General features: G+C 46.0%; 1 protein-coding gene across 3 annotated transcripts in view; it reads right to left on the bottom strand.

Annotated features, from left to right (window-relative positions):
* Positions 1 to 3,643: 3,643 nt before the first annotated feature.
* ccnd2a (cyclin D2, a) overlaps positions 3,644 to 21,484 on the bottom strand; it is a 157,838-nt gene continuing 139,997 nt past the window's right edge. For all 3 annotated transcript variants that reach the window (XM_030097117.1, XM_030097118.1, XM_030097116.1), the window contains 3 exons: positions 18,525 to 18,684; positions 10,635 to 10,783; positions 3,644 to 4,942 (listed from right to left, as the gene is read on the bottom strand). In XM_030097117.1, coding sequence (XP_029952977.1) covers positions 4,769 to 4,942; positions 10,635 to 10,783; positions 18,525 to 18,684 — 483 coding nt within the window. In that variant the 3' untranslated portion in view covers positions 3,644 to 4,768. The remainder of the gene's footprint in view (positions 4,943 to 10,634; positions 10,784 to 18,524; positions 18,685 to 21,484) is intronic.

Raw genomic sequence — 21,484 nt, 5'->3', positions numbered from 1 at the left:
AATGTGGTTAAATCCTACGAGCCGTGAGCAGAGACCACTTTGGACCCACAAGACAACGGTTTGATCAGGATGGAAGCATCCGGAACTCAGTGAGAGCCGCAGGCAGACGTCAAAAAGCATCCCGATGTGGGGCGCTGAAGCATTTCCTGCGTTCTGTAAAGGGACATTATGTAATATAATTTCAATCGTCACATTGCCATGTGAGAAAATTGAGTGGCTCATCTGTGTATGTTTAACCATTTCACCCAGATCATGCTGGGATGAAGGAGGTGCTGCTCAGGAGACCGACTGTCTGCCAAGATTTATTTGACTACAATGTAAAAACATTTTGTTTTTTAATTTTCTGGCACATAAACATTTGCCGGAAACTCTGAAGTACATTTCATCCCTGTGCGTTCAGTTGATTCAGTTGCTGTTCAGCTCTGGCGTCATTCATTGCTAACCTGCACGTCTTCACACAAATTCACACGCCCGACTTGACCTATTGATCTCAGGACAATCGGTCGGCACAATCTGAAGAAACAGTCGTGGGAAGTAGTGAGCTGATGTGGTGTCACACCCTTTAAAGCAGAAGTTTATTGAACAGAGGTTGTGCAACAGATATCTGAGGTACATGATATGAGTTATAGTGGAAAGAGAGAAGGGGGGAGGGAGGGGGGCAGCTCAATGGGAAATCTGCACCATTGAAACTTCCAGATATCAGATGATTTACAGCTGGACGTGACAGGTAGAGCTCAACCCACCGTTCCGCGGCAGTTCCAGTGGTGCACACAAAACACAACGTTTAAGACCAAAACGAAATCTCTGTCACATACAGAATCCATATCGACTGACATTCATGGCGATCCTGGAAGTATAAAGCAAGAACTAAACTTTGGCCATCGTAGGAATGCTGTTTTTCCCCTCGCTCCAAACAAAGCAAGTCAGATGTAGCACCAACAAGGACAGAAATGAACATGCCTCAACTATCTGCGGTATAAACACCTCGAAAAAGAAAAGGCTGCAATGTCGTTCCCCACCCCCAACCTCCTCCAGTATATGTAAAGTCCAAGTGGAAGCCTCGCGTTTCTCCTCATTTCCCCCGTTTGTTGTTGTTTTCTCCACCAAAAGAGTGAGAATCGTCCACAAAAAAAAAAAAAAGCAAACTTTGTTGGATTTTTTTTTTCTCACAATTCTCCTTCGTTCCAGGCTCCCTAACGGCAGAGGTAAAGGTGATGAATTTGCGGCTGTTTTGTCCAGTAATCCTGAGGTATAGGAAATACCACTGATACAGAATGTGACTGAAGAAGGAGAGCAAAATAGATTAAAAAAAAGGAGGGGGGAAAGGAGACATGCTATCTAAGCAAAGTGTCAAACTGTACAAAGAACATTTCCAGTCAAATACTCATTTCATGTTCTTCTATCACCATCTACTTCGTTTTTTTTTTTCTGAATGTATCTCTTAAGCAGTAAAATAATTATATTATAATACAAATGTTTATAAAATAGCAGCACACTCAAGTGACACATCACAACTAGGTAATGTTATTTTTTTTTTGTATAAATGAAACAAATTCATAGCTTTTAGCAGCGCAAAAAGACAACAATAAAATATTGACACTTTTTTGTTGATGTCTTCACACCTCCTCCTCTGTCCTCTCTTCACTTTGGAATACAGTATCTCTAAATCTTAGAAAAACCCTTTTGCGGGTCTGGTCACCCCATAAAATATATCAAACACAAATTGACATGGCGGTCTCAATATAAAACACATGCAACAATAAATTGCAGGAAAAAAAAAAAAAAGAAAAGGAAAAAAAAATCACAACCATTAAGTTTGGGAGAGAGCTTACATCAGGCAGACAGGTAAAATGAAGGGGTCAGATATTCAAATGGGGATGTTTTGGCAAATATGTCATTAAATTGCTCAGTTTCACTGAATAACATCAGATCCCCACAATTTTTTTTTTTTCCTCTTCAGACTGTGAAACATACACTCAGCAAGGTCACATACACTCATGGAAAAAAAGGAAAAAAAAAAAAAGAAAACAGAAACAAACAAACAAACATTAAGTCGAAGACACCTTGTTGTGTCCAATTAAAAGGAAATCATCCGTCTCTTGTTCTGTGCTGTCGTCTGCCCGGCTGATCAATCCCCTTGCCAATGATTTGAAGCAGCAAAGCTCACAGGGGACAAAACGTGTTCACTGACAGACGCTTCGGCCTGAATCGACCCCACACAAGCCAGCACCATGAAAAGAAAAAAGAAAAAAAAAAAGACTGACCAACCACTGCAACACACATCAGTTCAGGTGGTTTTTGAACAAAGGCTCTGCTCTGTCTTAACATTGCAAACCTCATTGTCCTTTGAAGAACATGTGCAAATACTGGATGTTACGACCACCCTCTCTTTAGCCCCGTGTGGCGCTCTCTGTGGCTGTGATGCAGATAAATAAACCCAAAAATTCAAGTAAAAACAAATATTTCATTTCTTGACAATGTATAAGAAAATCAAATCGACCCCGTGGATCAGGACTCTGTGTGTCGGGATTTTCAACTCGTATCGGCATTTTTCATTTGTTTAAATGGTCAGACTCCCCATCAGCTTGCACTTTGCTTATACAGGAATGTTTTTTTTTCTTCTTTTGTTTATAACTATATCTTTTTGGGAAAGGAATGTCAAGTAGCTCTTTTAAGAATTTTTCTTTTTTGAAATCTGACTGTTGCTTGACAAAAGGGTATGTCTGATGATTGGGAAACCAGCCCTACAAAGTAAACCAAAGAAAAGGCTAATGAGGAAGAAATCTTAAAAAAAAAAAATCCATTCACCTCTAATCACCACCCAATGCAATTCATTTTATTATCTCCTGGGGAGCATGTTCTCAAAGTGCTTTGCCATTGAAATCATATAGGGAGGCTGAAAACGACCCTATGTGGGACTCCAGATGCATTGACAGTATATTATCATCCTCTCAAACCCTTCCCCCGCCCCAGAAGGGTTCACTCACCCTCACATGATCTGGCAGCGTACAGTCTCAGTTCCTCGTGTGATTTCCATGAAAAAAAAAAAAAAAAAAAAAAAAAAAAAAAAAAAAAGAAACCCCCGGAACATGTATTGTTCGCCTTACTGTGTCACTGCGGACACTCATTGAAAGAAATGAATGAGGATTCCACCCAAACTCTGCCGGCGTCGTGAGGAATCTGGGTGTCCATCATCATCATCATCATCATCATCTTCCAGCCACTGGCTGGTTGTTCATCATCCGCGCCTCCTACACAGCAGCATGCTCCCGCACGGTTCACGTCTTCTCCGTCCGGCCGGCCGTCCTGTGCCGTGCACTCACGTGCGCTCCACAGTAACCTAAACCTAAATCTTTCCGCACCTCGCTCCATTCCCTTCCCTGCTAATCATCACGGAGGAGTTTAGACCTTAAAAACCTTCTCTCTTCCAGACCCTGACCTCTCTCTGCCTATCCTGGTTTCACGTGTGCCACTCAAGCTGCAGACGTTAGAAGTCAGACCGGAAACACCACAAGAAGTACAAGTATTTGTAATGTTTCGTCACGACAATGGCAGTAATGATAGACGCACTCGCCTGACGTGACCTTTGAATCCGAGACGCGGCATCTCAGGAAAAAAAAAATAAAAATGCTCATATCGTTTCTCTGCATCGCCCAGAGTTCATGGACATGAGTTTACTGTTGGCCTGCAGCGACCCATGATATACTGTTAATGCACGACGGCAGTGATGTAGCATAGATGCCCTGTTACTCTGTTACACGGATGGACAAAGGATGTGGAGCCTCCACTCGCTTCAACACAGAAGCCTACACCTTTGCTCAAGTGCCTCATGCTGTAGAATGCACACTGCTAATATAGATACAGGATCACATGTAACACACACTCACACACACACACACACACACACGTCTGTACATCTTCCGTGTCTCCCCCCACCACTGACGAGGAGTCGCACACGGACACGCAACCCTGCACACAAACTCACACTGCATCCAAAACTGATGCACGCAAGCAGCCTGACAAAAGGAGCTTATCGATCTCTTCTACTCAGTTTAAAAAAAAAAAAGTTCAATGATAATATCAATATTAATAATAATAATAATAATTACTAATACTACTAATAATTATCATCCCAGCTCTTCCCTGTGGAAACGGGAACCACCAACTCCTCGCATCATGTTCTCACTGCTTCCTCCGTCTCGTTTCTCGACACACACGTGGACGCTCGAGTGTGTGTCCTCTCACACCGGCCACAAGTGTAAAAGTGATAATACTCATACGAGTATGAAAGAAAACAGAGCAGAAGAAACGGAAGCCCCCCCCTGCTGTGATCCCACGGATGCAGTTTCCCCAATGGTTTCCACCATTTCTACCACAACAGCCTCATGACCGAGCTCTGGCTACAAATATAACTTAAAGATCATACTATACAATCAAAGGCAGAATGCAAATATGATTGGCTTCCCTTCTGTATATCCAAGGCACCACAGAGCTTCATCTTGTATCAAATTTTGTTGCTTTTAGACAAGAACATCATAGAAAATCTATTTTGTGTGCAGGTGTTTCTGACTCGAAGAACAGAAAATCTACAAAAAAACTAGCAAGCATTGTTCTTTTTCTTTTAAAGGGCTTGTGTTTTTAACATTTTTGTTTTTTTGTTCTTTTTTTCTGCTTTTAGGAAAAAAAAAATTGAGTTTTTTTTTTCATGATGCTTTTTTCTTTTTTTTCTCTTTTTGTAAAATCCTGTGCAACGGCGCCCTCTGCTGGTTCACAAGTTGACATCGCGGACGTCTGTCGGGGTGGAGGACTGGTCCAGCTCGTCCAGGCCCTTCCCGCTGGGGCCCCTCTGAGTCTGCTGCTGCTGCTGTTGGTGCTGCCGGCCTTCGCGCAGGCTGCTCACCAGGACGCGCTCGATCTGCTCCTGGCACTCTTTGAGAACATCCTGCAAAGCAACGAGGGAGGAGAACGAGATGTTAAAAAAAACCCCCATCTATTCTGATGTTGAAGAGTTGTTAGCTGTTCGGCTCAAATTGACACTTTTTGGAAACACCAGTGTCATTTCCAGATGTCAGGAAGGAACATGAGAAGAAATACATTTCTAAAAATGATTTTAGGAAGATAAAGTTTTTTTCAAACATTTTTTTTTTCTAATTTGGAGTTGACAGAAGTACATAGATCCTTTAAATTGCAGAAGTACCAAAAAAGTTGTGCAAAAGCAAAAAAAAAAAAAAAAAAAAAAAAAAATGCTGACTAAACCAAAGTCAAGTATTCTGAAATAATCTCTTTGTAAAAAAAAAAGTAGTGATTTCTGTGCTGTGCTTCAAAAGTTTCTCCTAAATAAACATTATAGTTTCAAGAGCTTACTTTTCACCACAGTCTATATATTTACATCTCGAGCCAGTGTTTCTCTTTTAACTTTTGTTTCTCATCAAGGCGGTTGAGCAGGAATGCAATGTAGGAAAAAAAGGAGTGTAAACATGTTTCTGTTTCATGACAAGTACGTTTTCGATGCTGCTTTTCATCGTTCGGGTTGTTTCCACACTTCAACTGCAAATATCCATCTGAATACTGTACTTATTAACTTTTATTAACAGGTCAGAACAATTATTTGTTCTGCATTCAGAAAAGTACAAGGTGATTTATTTAGTTCAAGTAAAAAAAAAGCAAAAAAAAACCAAAAGATTCTTTTACAGCTATTATAGAAACAAAGAAAACATCTGTAAATTTCTGTGATAAAATGAAGGAGTCTTACTGAAGCAGAGCTTCCAAGCAGTGAGGTTAAATACTTTAAATGACCAGTGACTCCCTGGCTGCTCTGCCTTCTGCCAGAAACAATCCCAGACAAGGGCCAGACCCGTGCATTACATCAGCCCACCAGGGTAGAGCACTACAAACCACCCCTAAGGTCCACACACACGCACACACACACACACACACACACACCTGTGCATGCCTCTCCCCAATCAAGCCACCCACCTATCCCTCCACCTTTGCCATTCCCAAACACACAAAACCCAAACAGAAGTTTCCTTGACGACGGTGGCTGAAAACACAGGTAGTATTAAAGCTATGTTAATTACATCCACCTCCTGTGGGAACACAAAGGTGGTGCTTTTTTAACGAGAGCCAGTCTGCGTGCCTGCCTGCCTGCAGGGGATCCATCTGAGACCCGGCCGCCTCGGCTTTCACCATCAAAGAGCGCCGTGGCAATCTGAGAATCCACCTGGGAGCAGAGCCCCTCGACAGCGCCGAGGCCTCACATCCTTCCCCCGACGGAGGGTTGAGAGAGGGGACAGCGCCGCGCGGGAAGAGCGAGCAGCTCTCCGGGGAGGCGGAGGAGCGCTGGAGGTGCTCAGGCAGGAGAGCGTCGGAACGGGTTGTTGGCAAGAGCGTCAGCGAGAGGTCAAACTGTTTTCAAGGCGATGAACCGCAATCGTGGCGGTTCACACTCTGTAAACTAATGTGAAAGTTCCTGTCAGTGGGAGCTGATGGAGAGCTGACACTGCTCTCTGGTGGCGGCGATGTATAAAACAACACAGGCTGAGCTCATGCACACACGTGCACACGCGTGCACGGTGACCCCCTGCCTCAAAGCATCTGTGGGAGTCACGAGAGAAGGAGAGCGATGGGTGAAAGTGGACCACTTGTGAAGCAAGGAAGCATTCTTCAGAAATTTGCAGCTAATTTGAACCTGATGGGCCACAGTTTGAGTCTGTGTTCTGGCCTCTGGTGCCGCCGGCTTAAAATGAGAACCGCGTTCCGAGCGACAAGAGGTCACTGTGTCAGAGGTCAGCCAGAATGACACAACACAGGTTCAGATGTGTGCAACGGAGTCCGCTTCAAGCAAACTCCCACCACTGGAAACTTGCTGGAATACCGTTCGAATGTGCAACAGCGGAGGGAGTTTCCAATCAGCCTTTAATCAGAAATCCTGACATGTCACAAATCATCAGCTCCGGGACGTTTTTTAGCTCCTAATCCCCGACGAGCGATCGGCCGTCGAGGAGGGCTGATGGATCTGGGCAGCATGCCTCTGGGAGAACATTTCCCTCTGTGTAGAGGCTGATGTGGAGGAAACCCGACCAGCGTCTGTCCCTTAATCTTCTCCAGAGGGTTGCCGCCAGTGAGGGGGGGTGACGGGGGGGGGGACGGGGAGCACACACAGACACAGACACACACACACCCACACACATTCAAAACCTCCCTCCCCAGCACCATGTGCCCCATTGGTCATAAAATCTCAATTCCTGTGAGAAAATTAAGTAAAAAGCAGAACATGTAAAGGAACTGCCTGTGTCTTACCACAAGAATGCACGCCTTCACTTCTTAAAAGACACCCCACCCCACCCACCCCGCCCTCCCCTCCGTCTCCGCTGCTCTTTAGAGCGGCAGTTCGGATCCCATGCCAAGCCCCATGGGCTTTATTCGAGAACCTTTAATGACTTCAATGTGTGACTACTGGAAGCACCAAGGCCGTTTTCTGAGAGAAGCTCGAGGTACTTGGACAATGAGGAGCCCGGCAGCGCTCCATACATCCACCGCGGGGGGCGGTGTTGTGCTGCGGCGTCTCATTTTGTCGCCTCGAACCGGAAAAACACACGAGCGGCTGGGATCCTGCAGTTCCAGGTCTCCACGTGCTCCACCTCAAAAAAATACATCACACAGCAACAATCCGTCATTGTGATGAATGGAGGCATGCTCTCTGTCCCTGGGCGGCCTTTGTGACACTGGCAAAAAAAAAAGGGGGAAGTCGTGCAGACAGACCAAACCAAAAGGAAGAAATGTGTGAAGCCGTGGAATGTGTTTAACTGCTGACTGCACCACACAAGACCGTGTTCGCTGCTCCGGGAGGACTCGGTGGTCAGACAGCTGCAGCAAACACACAGGCACACACACACACACGCGCACACACACACACACACACACACTACAACTCTCAGGGAATGTTCAAAGAAAATATCCGGGGGCTGACAGTGGAAATGAGAAGTCACCACATGACTTGGATTTCCACAATTTACGATAAAAAAAAAAAGTGACCTTTCCCTTTCTTTCGCCGGCTTGCTAAAACACCCGTGTGGTGAAGCCACAGGCGGCGCAAACTGTGATCATCTTTCCTAATAGATGCATCTTTGTTGTAAGGATGTGTGTTGAGCTCATTACTAGTGATGGATGGGATAGTCGCAGAAAAGGGAAATAAAGAGAGAGAAATGGGAAAATGCGTCTGTGGCGTCTGAGCGTGTGACCCTCTCAGACCAAAAACATGAATGAAAGACGATGAGTAAATAAATGTCAAGACAATAAAAATAAGGAAGTGTTGGTTTCAACCCTTAAAACTTCTCTTTCCTTTATTTCCTGATTCCTCAAAAAAACGGAAGCTTGACCCTTCGATCTGCATGAGTGTCGTTCTGAAACGTTTTGTGGGAAACGCTGCCGCTCCAGAACATCACATCTGATTTGTGTCCAACTTCAAACTCAACACGCCGAGACGCGGGTCACGTTTCCGCCCTGCGCGTTATGACACACACTCCCGTCTCCAGCCGCTCGGCCACCTCAGGTGTGTGTGTGTGTGTGTGTGTGTGTGTGTGTGTGTGTATGAGGCAACACACATTCCTCCAGTGGCCTGGGACAGTGATTTGGCCCCTATCACATTTCCAGTGGAAAACCGCAGCCTCTGGATACCACAGATGCCAGCGGGGTGCCGGTGGGGGGGCGGCGTTGGCCGTGATGCTGTTGGCAGCGGCAGCTGCAGGGGTTGGCGAAAACTCGCAATGCCTTCATATTTTGCCTGGCTCTCCGGCCAGCGGGCTGCGAGATGCCGCCCTGCCATCACGCCCAGAGCCTGCTCTGCCAGCCAGAGTCAAGCACAGCATGTTATGAGTCCACACACAGCTGGAGGCGGACGTGTAATTCTGACAAATTCAGGATTAAAAAAAAGTACGATATAACTACCAATTATTAAAGTGGCAGTTCCTCTTTTTGTGACTAAAAGTAAAAATATTCAAGCAGTCACTGATAACTGTCCTTCATTATTTATTTCTTGCTTTATTAAAACACATGATGCGAAGTTCTTCAAACCATATGTTGAACTAAAAAATACTCAGTAGTAAATAGTAAATATAGGTTGGCTTCACATATGTTGAATTAGGAAGGATGCCCCGCGCTCTGCCTCATCTGTTTACTGCAAGCCGCGGCTTGTCTGGATCCAGGAATGTAAGAAGTTGATCATAGAGACACAGAGCGACTTAATTCCCCCAAGTCTAAGACCTGCAGCCTAAACACACTGAGGCCCTGTGCTGCTGAGGCCGGCTATTTGTTTTTCCTCAGCTGCTGAGCGAGACTTCACACAGCTCGCACCAGAGGGAGCCATGCTTTCCAGCAGCGATGCATTATGGACCATAGGAAGAGACGAGAGAGGGCCGATTGTCGCCAGGGAGGCATGACACCCCCTCAGTGTCCTTTTCACACTTCAACAGCTTTCTTCCACCTCCGCCTCCTTCTCCTCCTCCTCCTACTTCGCCTCCTTTTGGGACAGAATTTAACATATGAGGCCTGACGCCTGGGATCAGTGTGTCCGCCGCACACATTAACTCCAACACTTCTAATAAATCTGTGAGTAGAACTCGACCCAAAACTCCTCATTTCCAGCATCTTCGGCAGAAGGAGCGCTCCGGCCAGGCTGGTGGCTTCAGATCAGGGACTCGTTTCTCGGCTTGCTCGAATAAAGGAAGACCCGATAACTTATCACTTCTCAATCTCTTTCTTCCGTTTCGTCTGTAGTCCTGCCCGCTTGCTCACGTTTGCAGCACGCTGAGGCCGTCTCCCATCTGCCTGATGAAAGCCAGGCGTCTCAGAGTCACAAGTGGCTCAAACCCATCCACCACTGCAGCATTCAGGCAGCCACACAACAGCCTGGCCAGCATTCCTGTCCGCGACAGAGCATTCAGTATATGCGCTCAACCTGGCTCGATTTAGAGGAGTCTTTATGCGAGGGGGCCCTGAACGGCGGGACTGAACAAATGCAAAGGGATTTAAGCAGACCACACGCTACCCTCGCGTCCAGCTAAGTGTAAATCAGAGAGGAAAACATTTCCAGCGTCTCACCGTCATTTTTAAAAAAAAAAAAAACTTTTTCGAGGGACAAATGCTGGTGAGTGCCAGTGAAATTCAATCTGAGCGTGACAATTCAGCATTTCAGCTTAGGTCTACTAAAAAACACAACAATGCAAAAACATGTGGGATCTTTTAACTTTTCAGCTGCATTTCCCCTCGGAGGAAGCAAGCTGCTGGAAATCAAATGGACTTGCTTGTTGCTGCGAACAAATAAAAACAAAAACAATGTGTTTACGTGATAAGAGGATGACCTAACTGTGGTCTTTCTTCAGAGATAAAAACTGATGAGAAGCAGCCGGTGCAGGAATCCACTGATTCACCTTCGAATCAGAGGTTTACTGTAATCGTGGCATGTTAACACCTGACGTCTGCAGCCATGAAACCATTTACTCATCGCCATTCAAATATTACTCGGAAAAGTCCCCCTAAACTTTACCACTAAAGAATGAAACTACGTGGAACAAGAATGAACCAAGCTGCAGCGAGCGCCGGAGACGTGACCGGGAAGCATAAGGCAAACTCACCACTTCTGTGTTTGTGATTTTGGCCAGCAGGTCTGTCAGACTGTCCCCCCACTGCGACTGGTCAGCCGAATCCAGCTGCAGGCCGCAGATCGCTGCCCCCACACTTCCTGTGGCAATCATGGAGGGAGGGTACATGGCGAATCTGAAATCTGTTCAAAGAGAGAGAGAGAAAAAAAAAAAACACTCGCTGAGTCGAAAGTGCACACAGTGCTCTAAACAATAGGAAGAAGTGTTTATTGTAGAGTTAAGTAAGGATGATGAATGGTTCACCAACGCGCTCATTCACCACCGGATTCTTTATTCACCTGGTGCAGTTGGTAAATTGCACTTTTCAATTCATGCGCGCCACTAAAAAGGTAGCGAGACGTACCTCGGCGAGACAATATGATCTGGTAATCTAGCAGTCAGCTAATAAATACTCCTTCTATTGCACTGGGCCTGAACGCAGCGCTCGCTAATGACCAGAGGCCTGGATAATGAGGGTTCACTTGGCTTGTAAAGGAGCTGAAAAGCAACCACCCTCACCCGCTCCCCAATCCAGTCCCCCCTTTCCCCAGCCCGGCCCCTTTTCTTCCATCTCCTGAGTAAATCGTGTGCTCGCTGAAAAAAGCCCCATAGCGCTTGGAAAAGGAGGAATAAAGAGGCTCAGTGCCTTTGCCAATGCGCACTGCTGTAGGTCCTTTTTCCACGTGTGGTCACAGGCGTGCGTCTCAAAGACCAATAACCTTGTTAGCTCCCTCACTGTCATTCATAATGCAAATGAGACAGCTTGTGAACGGGCCAGAAGCCCGAAAAGGCAAGGCAACTGGCATACAGTGGGAGAGAGGGCGAGAGAGACAGACAGACAGGGAGAGAGGGTTTTTTTTTCTCTCTTCACACACACACACACACACACACACACACACACACACACACACACACACACACACACACACACACACACACACACACACACACACACACAACTTTCTCTATTCTCTCTTTATGTCTTGCTCAACTTCTACCTTTCTTTTTTAACAACACACGGTCTGCTTAGATGTGCCTCTGAATGGCACACATGCCCCAGCCTTTGTTGCGACAACAGGCAGTGGTTTGCATTGGCGGCTCTCCTATCTTTTAGCATATTAATAGACTGGCGGGCCTGTGAGAGGGAAGGCAGAAGAGTGTGACTCCATTGTCCAGAGTCATCACCTCATTTCACCCAATTGAGAGACGCAGCATCCATCCCCTCTCTGCTGATACCAATTCAGGGAGACAGGCTAGACAAAGGCCGTGGCTGGACATGAGGACAGGGGGTCGACAGGGGGGAGGAAGATGAAGAGGGAGGGATGGACGGAATGGCGACAAGGCAACCCGGAGAAAAGAAGAGAAGGTGGTAGGCGTGGTGAGAGAGGAGAGGGGGTAGACAACTCCACTGCACATCACTCTCAAGTCTGTGTCCAGACCCTTGTGAGGTTTTGGAAGAAGAAAAGAGTCGCCCTCCAGTGACCCTCACCTCCCGCCTCCCGTCCAAACCCCCCCTCCCCTTTTCCCCGCAAGCATTTCTCTGTTCCTGGGCCACCTATGGGCTGGAGGAGTGGGCAGCGGGGGCATAGAAACAGCCTGCACATTAACATATTGCCATATTCAATTGCAAAGCAAACTGCGTGCGATGGCTCTGAAGGAGATTTTTCTTCCTTCTTTTTTTTTTTTATCTGGAATCAAAGAGGTAGGCCCTTTGATAGCTGCAAAGGCAGCCCCTCACTGCCTTTTTAACATGCACAGCCAGGCGCTTTCTCATCTTGTGGGCTCAGTGTTGACAAATAAATGAACTTATTATACACCCCTGTGTTAGCCGCTGGGCCTCTGCCAAGGGCCGATTTATTAAAGGCTACCTCAAGCCAAGAGGAAAGAGCGCACAAAGCCCCTCAGCATTACATCACTGCCGCAAGAGCACAACTTTCTATAGAGGGCCGGGAGGACAAAGGCATACACGGATTTACTGTAAGTGTGCAGTGAGTGCAGCCTGACAGGCAAGGCGACAGACACCTCAGAGACACAGGCGAGAGACAATGCACCGATGCCCGCATGCTTTAAGGCGCAGACGCAGACGCACACACACACACACACACACACACAAACACACAGCACAGATGTAGGTTTGTGGGAGAGCTGAGTGGCGGGCAGTGGGCAGCAAGCTGATTTTTCGCACTCAAGACAAGACAGGTCTGTAGCAGAACAAGGACGTGCGCGTGCAGCCGATGCGAGCTGACACTCCGGCCTGGTGGCTGCTGCATGCGGGGGGAAGAATGGCTGTATTTTAGGAGGCCCTCATTGATATTCATGCTGAGGATAAACAGTGTATGTAGCTGAGTGGGGACGCCGGCGATGGAAAGCTCCCTGTGAGCAGCGGCTGGCTGGTCTGGCCTGCACGCCTCTCACCCCCTTCAATGGCCCTTTCTCCGCCATGTGCCCCCTCGCCTCCATTCCTCCATGTTCCTACCCCATGAAACTTCATCCCCGGGCCTCTGGTCACACAGTCTGCTGCCCTACATGGCCCACTCCTCCTGGGTGGCTGCAATGCACAGTATGCACATTAAAATTGTAAATTAATTAAAGTTGGAAAGTTGAACAACAGCCAACAGGAGGAAGAAAAATACGCCTCAGCTCTCCTCTTCGCGCTCTCCTCTCTTTCCAGAACTATAAATCAGGGTCTTGTATTCAATGCATGTACTGCTTAGTGACCTTGTTTGTTGAAGAAAGCAGCATTAGGAGGACCCCGGGCCTGTTGACTGATTAAGGTCAAAAACAAACATCACTTTGGGATTGGCATGACGGTATGTTTTTCACCACTAACGCAACACAGACTGGCAGCGAAAACCAGTCCAGTGGAGAGGGCCACCTTAGCCTCCAAGCTTCTGCTGCATGCAACAAAAGTGATGAAGAACTAACAGCTTGATCCTGTTCGCTTTCATATTAAATCACTTAGCAGACAAAAACTTTGAGTTCCACCCACTTGGGCCAAAATTTCAAAGATTTTCCCCCCGAAAAAAGAGAAATTCCTGTGATGGTCTCTTGCAGCCTTTCGCCATCGTGTCCACAGTCACAGCTGCAGCCTGGAGGCGCTGGCCACTTCAGTGCTGACGAGCGTGCATACAGATTTGGATGAGATCATGGGGAAGAGGCGGAGGAGATTGATTTTCACCTGATCGGAAGAGTTAATGTGGAACTGATAGTCTGTGGGTGAGACGAGCTGTTTAAACCCCCGGATCTGACGATCCGTCGCGCTGTCATGCTTCCCATCACTAATTCTTTTGTTTATCAACAAGATCAGTTCACCCTTACTTCTATTTTTTCCCTACATCAATAAGAAAAAAAAAAAGTTAGATATTTAACCCATATATCAAGAGAACAGTTTTATCAATGACAAAGCTTATAGAGCATGACAAAAATGTTCAAGTCAAACAGGCCAACGCTAACATTTACTTTACCTCACATCACAAACATTAGTCTCAGTGGTTAACTCCACTTCCAAGGTAAACAGACAAGTCTGACAAGATTCTGATTCCTCAACTTTTTTTCGGTGGGATAATTGCAGCACTCACAGAAAAATCTCCTTCCTTTATGCTTGTGCTGTGACTCAGTTTGCCACAGTATTTATAGAGCGGTGCAGATTACACCGGCGAGGTGAGGAGGTGGGTGGGGGGGAACTCAGGACATGCCACTTGATGATTCAGCCTGCATTTCACATTTTTGGGCACCTACTGTCAGGAAGCTGCTTCCTGCTTCATCTGTTGACGACGCAGCCAGACCGGACATGATTCCTCACATGTCCGAGCGTGTGGAGACGAGATAATTTGCCCGAGGAGGTGGCTAATTTGTCGGGGTTCTGACTCATCAAACATGAAGGGGGTTTTATGTAAACAAACACCAGTACAGAGCTTTTTATTGACCACATCTGAGATGAGTCATCCATCTCTAGAATGCTGAACCGGGCCTGGAGGGGATTCTCTCCGTGCAGCAGCCACTTGGAGAGGAAACTACACGGAGCATTCCTGCCTCTGGACCAGAGAGACTTAACAGCCATAACAGAGTGCTTATGAATCACAGCACCATCTTCCAGCAGCTCCAGCCACTGCTGTCCAGTCACTGCACATCGGGGCTTGATAACCGTTACCAGTCATTTACTTGCCAAAGTAAGTCTTTAGTTGCCTCCGGTCATCTCTCTCAGGTTTGGCCTGAAACATGTTATTTTAGTGTTTGCTTTGACACATCAGCTGAGGTCAGTCTGATGACTGATTCCCTCATTAAGTTACGTCAGCGAGCTGGACAGAGGCGCTCTATAATCTGCACCTTAGCGCTTTTTTTTTGACATAAATGGATTCATGAACTCACATGACAGCGAGACGAAGGAGCAATTGAACAGCTGGGATGAGCCACCAACATGTAAACAGCAGCAGGCAGGTCTTACAAAGGTATGATAATGTTTATGTCACACTGCTAATCCATCACACACACCGGGCACAGGCGAGCATTAATGTTTGACACAGTTGGACATCTTTCATACTGCTGTCAGGATGAATTAGTTGGCTCAGGAGTAATAGCCGCAGCGGCTTTCAGTAAACACGAGTACAGCGAAACTGTAACTGTTAGGACAACAGCAATGACCAATGCCGAGGCTAACTGGTGGACACAGAGACGGCATCTCTACAACTCTTATTTTAACAGTAAAGAGCCAAGTGAACCGACAGTAACTGTAGGTCAGTTAATAATTTAATAACAGTAATCAGTTACTCGTATGTTACTGCCAAAAGCTGCTGAGGTATAACCGCAAATTGCAGTAACATGCTAAAACCCAACAGTGATTGCTATATTTCTCTTAAATTTGAGTGGCAACGGCAAACTGGAGAAAAACCAGATGTAACACTGCATCCAAATTCCTGTTGGTTTAAAAGCACATTAAACTAAAACTACAGCCTGTAATTGTTTATACTCCACGCCCAGCCACATTTGTGAGTACGATCTCAAAGTGTGACGTGAAAATGGTTTGCGCGCCTTATTTCTAAAATCGATTGCTGGGGAAGTGAATGAACTGAAATACGCTGCATTAAAGAAACAGGAACTTTTATAAAGGCAAATTTGTGAGACAAGGGTGAAAGTGAGCCCGAGCGGCGAGGCTTGGCTTGACTCCACATACCACAAAATAGTAATCAAATGCTATTCAGAGACAAAAGAATGAGCACTCAGTTAGTTAAATCACTCGTTATTTAGATCCCAACTTGTAGCAAAATCTTCATTGTGTCCTTCAGGACAATTGACTCCCTCTTAGACAGCAGTGTTGGCCCAAATCCAGAATTTTCTTTTGATCAACCTCTATGACTATTGTCACCATTCCATGCATACCATTACAGGGAAGGCTTTAAAAATGCACTATAATCCCTGCCAATATGGCCAGAAGACGGAGCTCAATAACCGCAGCAGACAGGTTGGGGTGCATCTGTCTGCCCCATGCACCCCGTCCATTCTCCCACTTTACCTCAATTGAATAAGAATAGAAGAGGAAGCTCGAAGTGCTTGGTGTCTGTGTGTAGGAATGGAGGTTCATAATCTCCCTTAATGAGCTTGTTTCTGGGCTATTATCCGGCGGCCTGCCTCAGGGAAATGCTGGTGTTTCCTATCAAGTGGCCCTGCAGCGCTGACCCTCACATGGCTCTGCATATGAAATGTAAGGGCCAAGCCTTTTGTCTCCTTTCTCCCAGCCTCTAGCTGAGCCTCCGAGCCATTTGCATAGTCCTGAATGGACCAGCCAATGTTATTAATTAATACAGAGCCAGCCTGCGCCACCTGACAAAATCCCACCGAGTGCCCCGAACGGAACTGTTTCATCAAAAGAGAGGAGCCATTAGGAATGAGAGGCCTTATTCTCCGCTCCTTCTCGTCCCCGTCTTGTTTCTCGTGAAAACAGAGAGCCGTGGTTCCATGCGTGTTTTCTTTCGGGGTACGGTGACGGCGGCGCCGGGCTGAATGACGCCGTATGAAATAGGAAGGCCACAGGTGATCCGTTGTCAACCGTCTTGCAAATGTAAATCCTCCTGAGAGATCTCCTCCTCCCGCCACAGCTCTACCTTCTTAACTCTGCTCTGAGGACGTCTCGAGGAGGATTCTCACCAGATAACCCGCAGATTTACGGCTGGGAACGTTCCACAAAACGGGGTTTCAAATTCCCAGAGATCTTGAGATGCACCAACTTGTTGACTCACTCCGGCTCTGTCTTTCTCCATTTTGCCCTGGCGTTCTGTTTGCCCGGGGACAGCGTACACAGACAAATGGGCTGCTGCTGATCCAGAGCTATCTCCAGAACGTCTGTGTCCTAAAACACAATGTCAGAGGGAAAACTCCAGGACGGCTTGTAAATTTATTTCCACTCCCTCATTGAAACAATTAAGGACAAAGTGCACGACGAGTCTTTCACAATGCTGCTTTGAGAATAGGTCTGATCACACACACACACACACACACACACACACACACACACACACACACACACACACACACACACACACACACACACACACACAACACATTAATCTGTTGGCTCAAATAAGGGAGATTTGGGGTGCATATAAAGAGGCATTTCCTCTTCAAACCTTTGCAAACAGACATTTGCACTGCAAACCTTTCCAACCCTGTAATAACACAGGAGATCACTTAATGGGGTAAATACCTGTCACCTCCTTCCAATCTATTCTTCTACACACGATAAACACGCCTCTGAATGATGTCAGCAGAAGAAACTTTTTCCCATGGGGGGTGTAGTTAACATTCCTGTTTGTGGCCTGCAGAAACCGAGGCTGTTGGTGGTGGGAGTCACCCAGAGAGAGCGAGAGAGAGGCAAGACCTGCCAGGCAGCATTAATACCGACGGATTGCATGATTTTCCTCATTGAAGGTGAAGCTAAACATCAAAAGATGTGGTTGTCTGTCAGTCCCGGAGTTGGAGGCGACACAAAAATCTGCCCTATGGAGAATCTCAACATGGGAAAGCTATCATGTCCTCCAGCTGTAGGGTGGGGAGGCGTGAGAAGTTCGGGGGGAGACAAATGGGGAAGGAAGGCGGCAGGGGAAAGAGATATGAAAACACGACATGCCTTAGAATTGGCAATAGAAAAACAAAACCCTCCTCTGGCTTTCCCAAACTCCCCTGGTCCCTCCTGCATCTCCTGCACCTCCACCTCACCGTGTCTTCATATCATGTTAAAGGCTCGCTGTCCCTCCCACGACTCGCTGGATGTTTGATCCTGAGGGAACAATTCACACAGAGAGCAGAGAGACAATGGCCTGCCTGCCTCCACCCCGGCCCATTCCTCTTTTTCTGACGGAGTTCAACATGGGAATGCCCCTCCATCAGGCTAAGTGTGCTTTGAAGTGTTACTGGATGCTCTGGAAGCCACTGATACGCCTCTACAACATGACCACATACCAGTCCCGGAGAAGACGGATGAAGTCTTCGTCACACCCAAGACTAACGTTAAAATGTCATCCATGACACACACACTTTTTTTTTTTTCAAAGGACAAATATTTTCCCATCAGATGTAATCCATCGCTAGCCGTGACTGGCCCACAACACACCTCTGAACAGAGTTGTTCCTGCATGTTATGAAGAGAGGAGACATTCGGTATGACGAAAGAAGAACATGCAAATAAGATGCTTTGCAACAGGAGAAAGTACGTTGATGCAAAGCATCGTCGCACGGTTTGACTTTCCTGTGTGTGATCGGCGTCATTTCAGGAAAAGAAGAACAAAAGCTGACGTCAAGAAGAGATTTGGTGCTTTTTTTAAAATATCGGTTCATCCAATTGGTGATGAGGGACATCGGGTGTGTGCAACATCTGCTCCCATGGTGGCCTACCTGTGGCACAGAGAGCGATGAAGGTCTGGACATGTTTCCGTATGAGCGCCAGTTTATCCTCGGGCAGTGGCAGCCTCCTCATAATGTGTTCGATGAAGTCGTTCGGCGTTACTGCTGCCAAGTTCCACTTCAACTTCCCCAACACCACCAGTTCCCATTCCTGGAGATGGAAAGAAAGCGCGACAGACAGAAGAGGAGAGATCAGAGGAGATAACTTAATAAAAAAAAAGTCTTGAAACACAGAAGCAATTGTCACGCTGCAGCAGTGTTGCATTCAGTGAGTATAAATCAGGCTCTGATTGGCATGTGGAAGTTCAGCATTAGCGTTATCATGTTAGTGTGAGCCTGGCCGGGCCGAGGACGGCGAGACACCAGCAGCGCCACCAACCCAGGTGACCTCGCAACACTGCTTCCCTCCCCGTCTGTCTGTCTGGCATCTGGGGACTTTCCTTAAGAGGCCCACCAGAGGTATCGCAGTGTGAGCGCAGACTGAAAATGGATAGGAAGCCGGCAACTGCTCAGCAGGTTCAGCGCACAAGATTCTGAAGTTAAACAGCATTTTAGGCCTTGAAAATCACACATTTACACACTTATAGTTTACACTTTGCTTTATTCGTAAAATATAAAAGAATAAAGGCAGTTTAAGTCCCTCAAACAGCACTGTAATCAAACATTACCTCCTTGTAAATGAAAATGAATTTTCATGATGGAAAAACACAGTGACACACGCTGGTCTATATGTCTGTGCAGTATGAGTTGGGAGGATTAGGTGTGGCCTCGTCGTCTCTTGGTATGTATTGTTACTTTCACTTCCTAGAGGAGGAGGTGATTAACGTTAGACTCGGTGACTAATTTGGGAAAAATTTTTGTGGTTTGGTTCTGCAAAGCAGCCTTGTGACTGGGACCACGGACGCTCTTCATTTTTCCCGTCAAACAGAGAGAGACCACATGGACTCAGTCATGAGACAATCCAACATGGCTGCCACCAAAGGGAGGGCATGTGAGGAACTATTTGTTTCTGTACAAAAGTACATTTTACATTTTAATTTGGCTTCCTACAAGTGTGCACATTCCTACAAACTGTCCCGTTTCTTGTTTCAATCTGCATGAATGAAAGAATCAAAGCTGCTGTAAGAGTCGCCACAGCTGAAGCTGCAGAAACGCATGAATTTAAAAGTGATCAAGTCACATCAAAGATGACTGAAAGTCAAGAATTTTCATTTCTGTTTGAAAAATAAGTCATGTCAAAATAAAAGCTTTGAAGAGAATTCAGAGTGATTTATATGAGGTTATTAGCATCTTATTAAATGTAGTTTCCCCACACAAAACTATGTTATTGCTGTAGTTTCATGATACTAATATGTCTCTGTGCATATGTGCCACTGCATCAAAAAAGTTTAAAATGCCTTGTGTGTGTGTATATATATATATATATATATATATATATATATATATATATATATATATATATATATATATATATATATATATATATATATAATTCATATAAATACTTTGCATCAATAGATTTAAAAATATATGTATATCTGCATTTGATCTTGAGCTTTGCCACGCCTACAGAGCAGGCACTTCTTTTGAAAACAGGAACCTTTTTTGCTAATGCACAGTTAAGAATTGAAAGCGATGGTGAGCAACGTCCTCTGATTAACATCAGATTTTCCAAACTATGATGAAGGTATACATATTTGATCGCATGCAAATAGACGTGCACGTGCACCAACATTTCTTCCCAAAGTTTCCTGCATTAAATGCTACAACTGTATTGCTCTGATAAGTTAAAAGTGAGGGCATTGCAACACTTGCTCTGTGCTGACGGGGTGGCAAGCAGGCAGGCACTCACTTCCTTCTGCCTCTGGTCACACCTTCTTTGTTAACAGCGCGGTTCACTTTACAAGAAAATTGTTACAAAAGACGAGGACAAAAAAAAAAACAATCACATGACCCGAGCAGCTGATCTCTGTTTCCTGTAACTGCATGTCAGCCAAAACACTGCCTTATACAGAAACACAGAGAAGAGGACTCAGCAAACCATCTCAAGGACTGAGAGCTTTGTCTTCAATCTGTACAGAAAGGTGGAGATTGGAGAGAGCAGCTTGAGTCGTCAGCCATGTCTGCTTCTGAAAAGGCATGTCCTTTTTTTTTGAGAGCGTGTGCTTTAAAATTTAAATCCAATATTCTATGTGCGCCTTAAAAATGATCAGAAACTGTCAGAAGCTCTTCGGGAACTTGAATCAAAAGCAGCACTGGGCTCGGTGGGTACAGCAGCCAGCCAGGCTGCCAGACAGCCCTGCAACCATCAGCCACGTCTGAGGCACATAATATGTGGCCTCTTTCACAACATGGGTGGGATTGACTGTTGTTTACCGAGGAATGTTTATGTAGCACCACAGAGAAGTGAGGAAATGCTTATCTGATGTGAAACTCACTTAATTAATTGGTTTACCCCGGTGCAGGCAGATGGTGTTATTGAGCCCAGAGAGGCCTTATCAAACAAAAAGAATAAAGAGAGTGTCGGAAACGACCCGGCCTCATCCGTCATGTGTGTTGGCTAATTTTTTGTGATAATCTTCTAACAAGATAAGTGAGGATCAGAAACAGCAAGGCGTGACATAATATCACAAATGTGCACATCTATGGTTATTTTGGGATGAAAGCTAAACTGTAAAAGGCAAACTTGAATTTCTCAGTGTCTCTCCCTCTCTAGCTGACAGGAACAGAGTCAGAACTTTGGCTTGAGTTCAAGCTGACCTCGTTGCTCTGTGAAAATATCTGCCACTAGATGGTGATGGAGACCACTGCACAGACCCCGTCGGATACTGTAAAGCCTGGAGGGTCTTGTACAGTAAAGAGAGCCCTTGTGGAACAATTCACGGTGCTCCTTTCGCTTTATATTCCACTTTGATGACTGTGCAGTCCGAAGTGGACCCCGAACAAGAGAT

Source organism: Salarias fasciatus, chromosome 7 (genome assembly GCF_902148845.1).
Source record: "Salarias fasciatus chromosome 7, fSalaFa1.1, whole genome shotgun sequence".
NCBI lineage: Eukaryota > Metazoa > Chordata > Actinopteri > Blenniiformes > Blenniidae > Salarias > Salarias fasciatus.
This window is presented reverse-complemented; position numbering and strand designations above follow the sequence as displayed.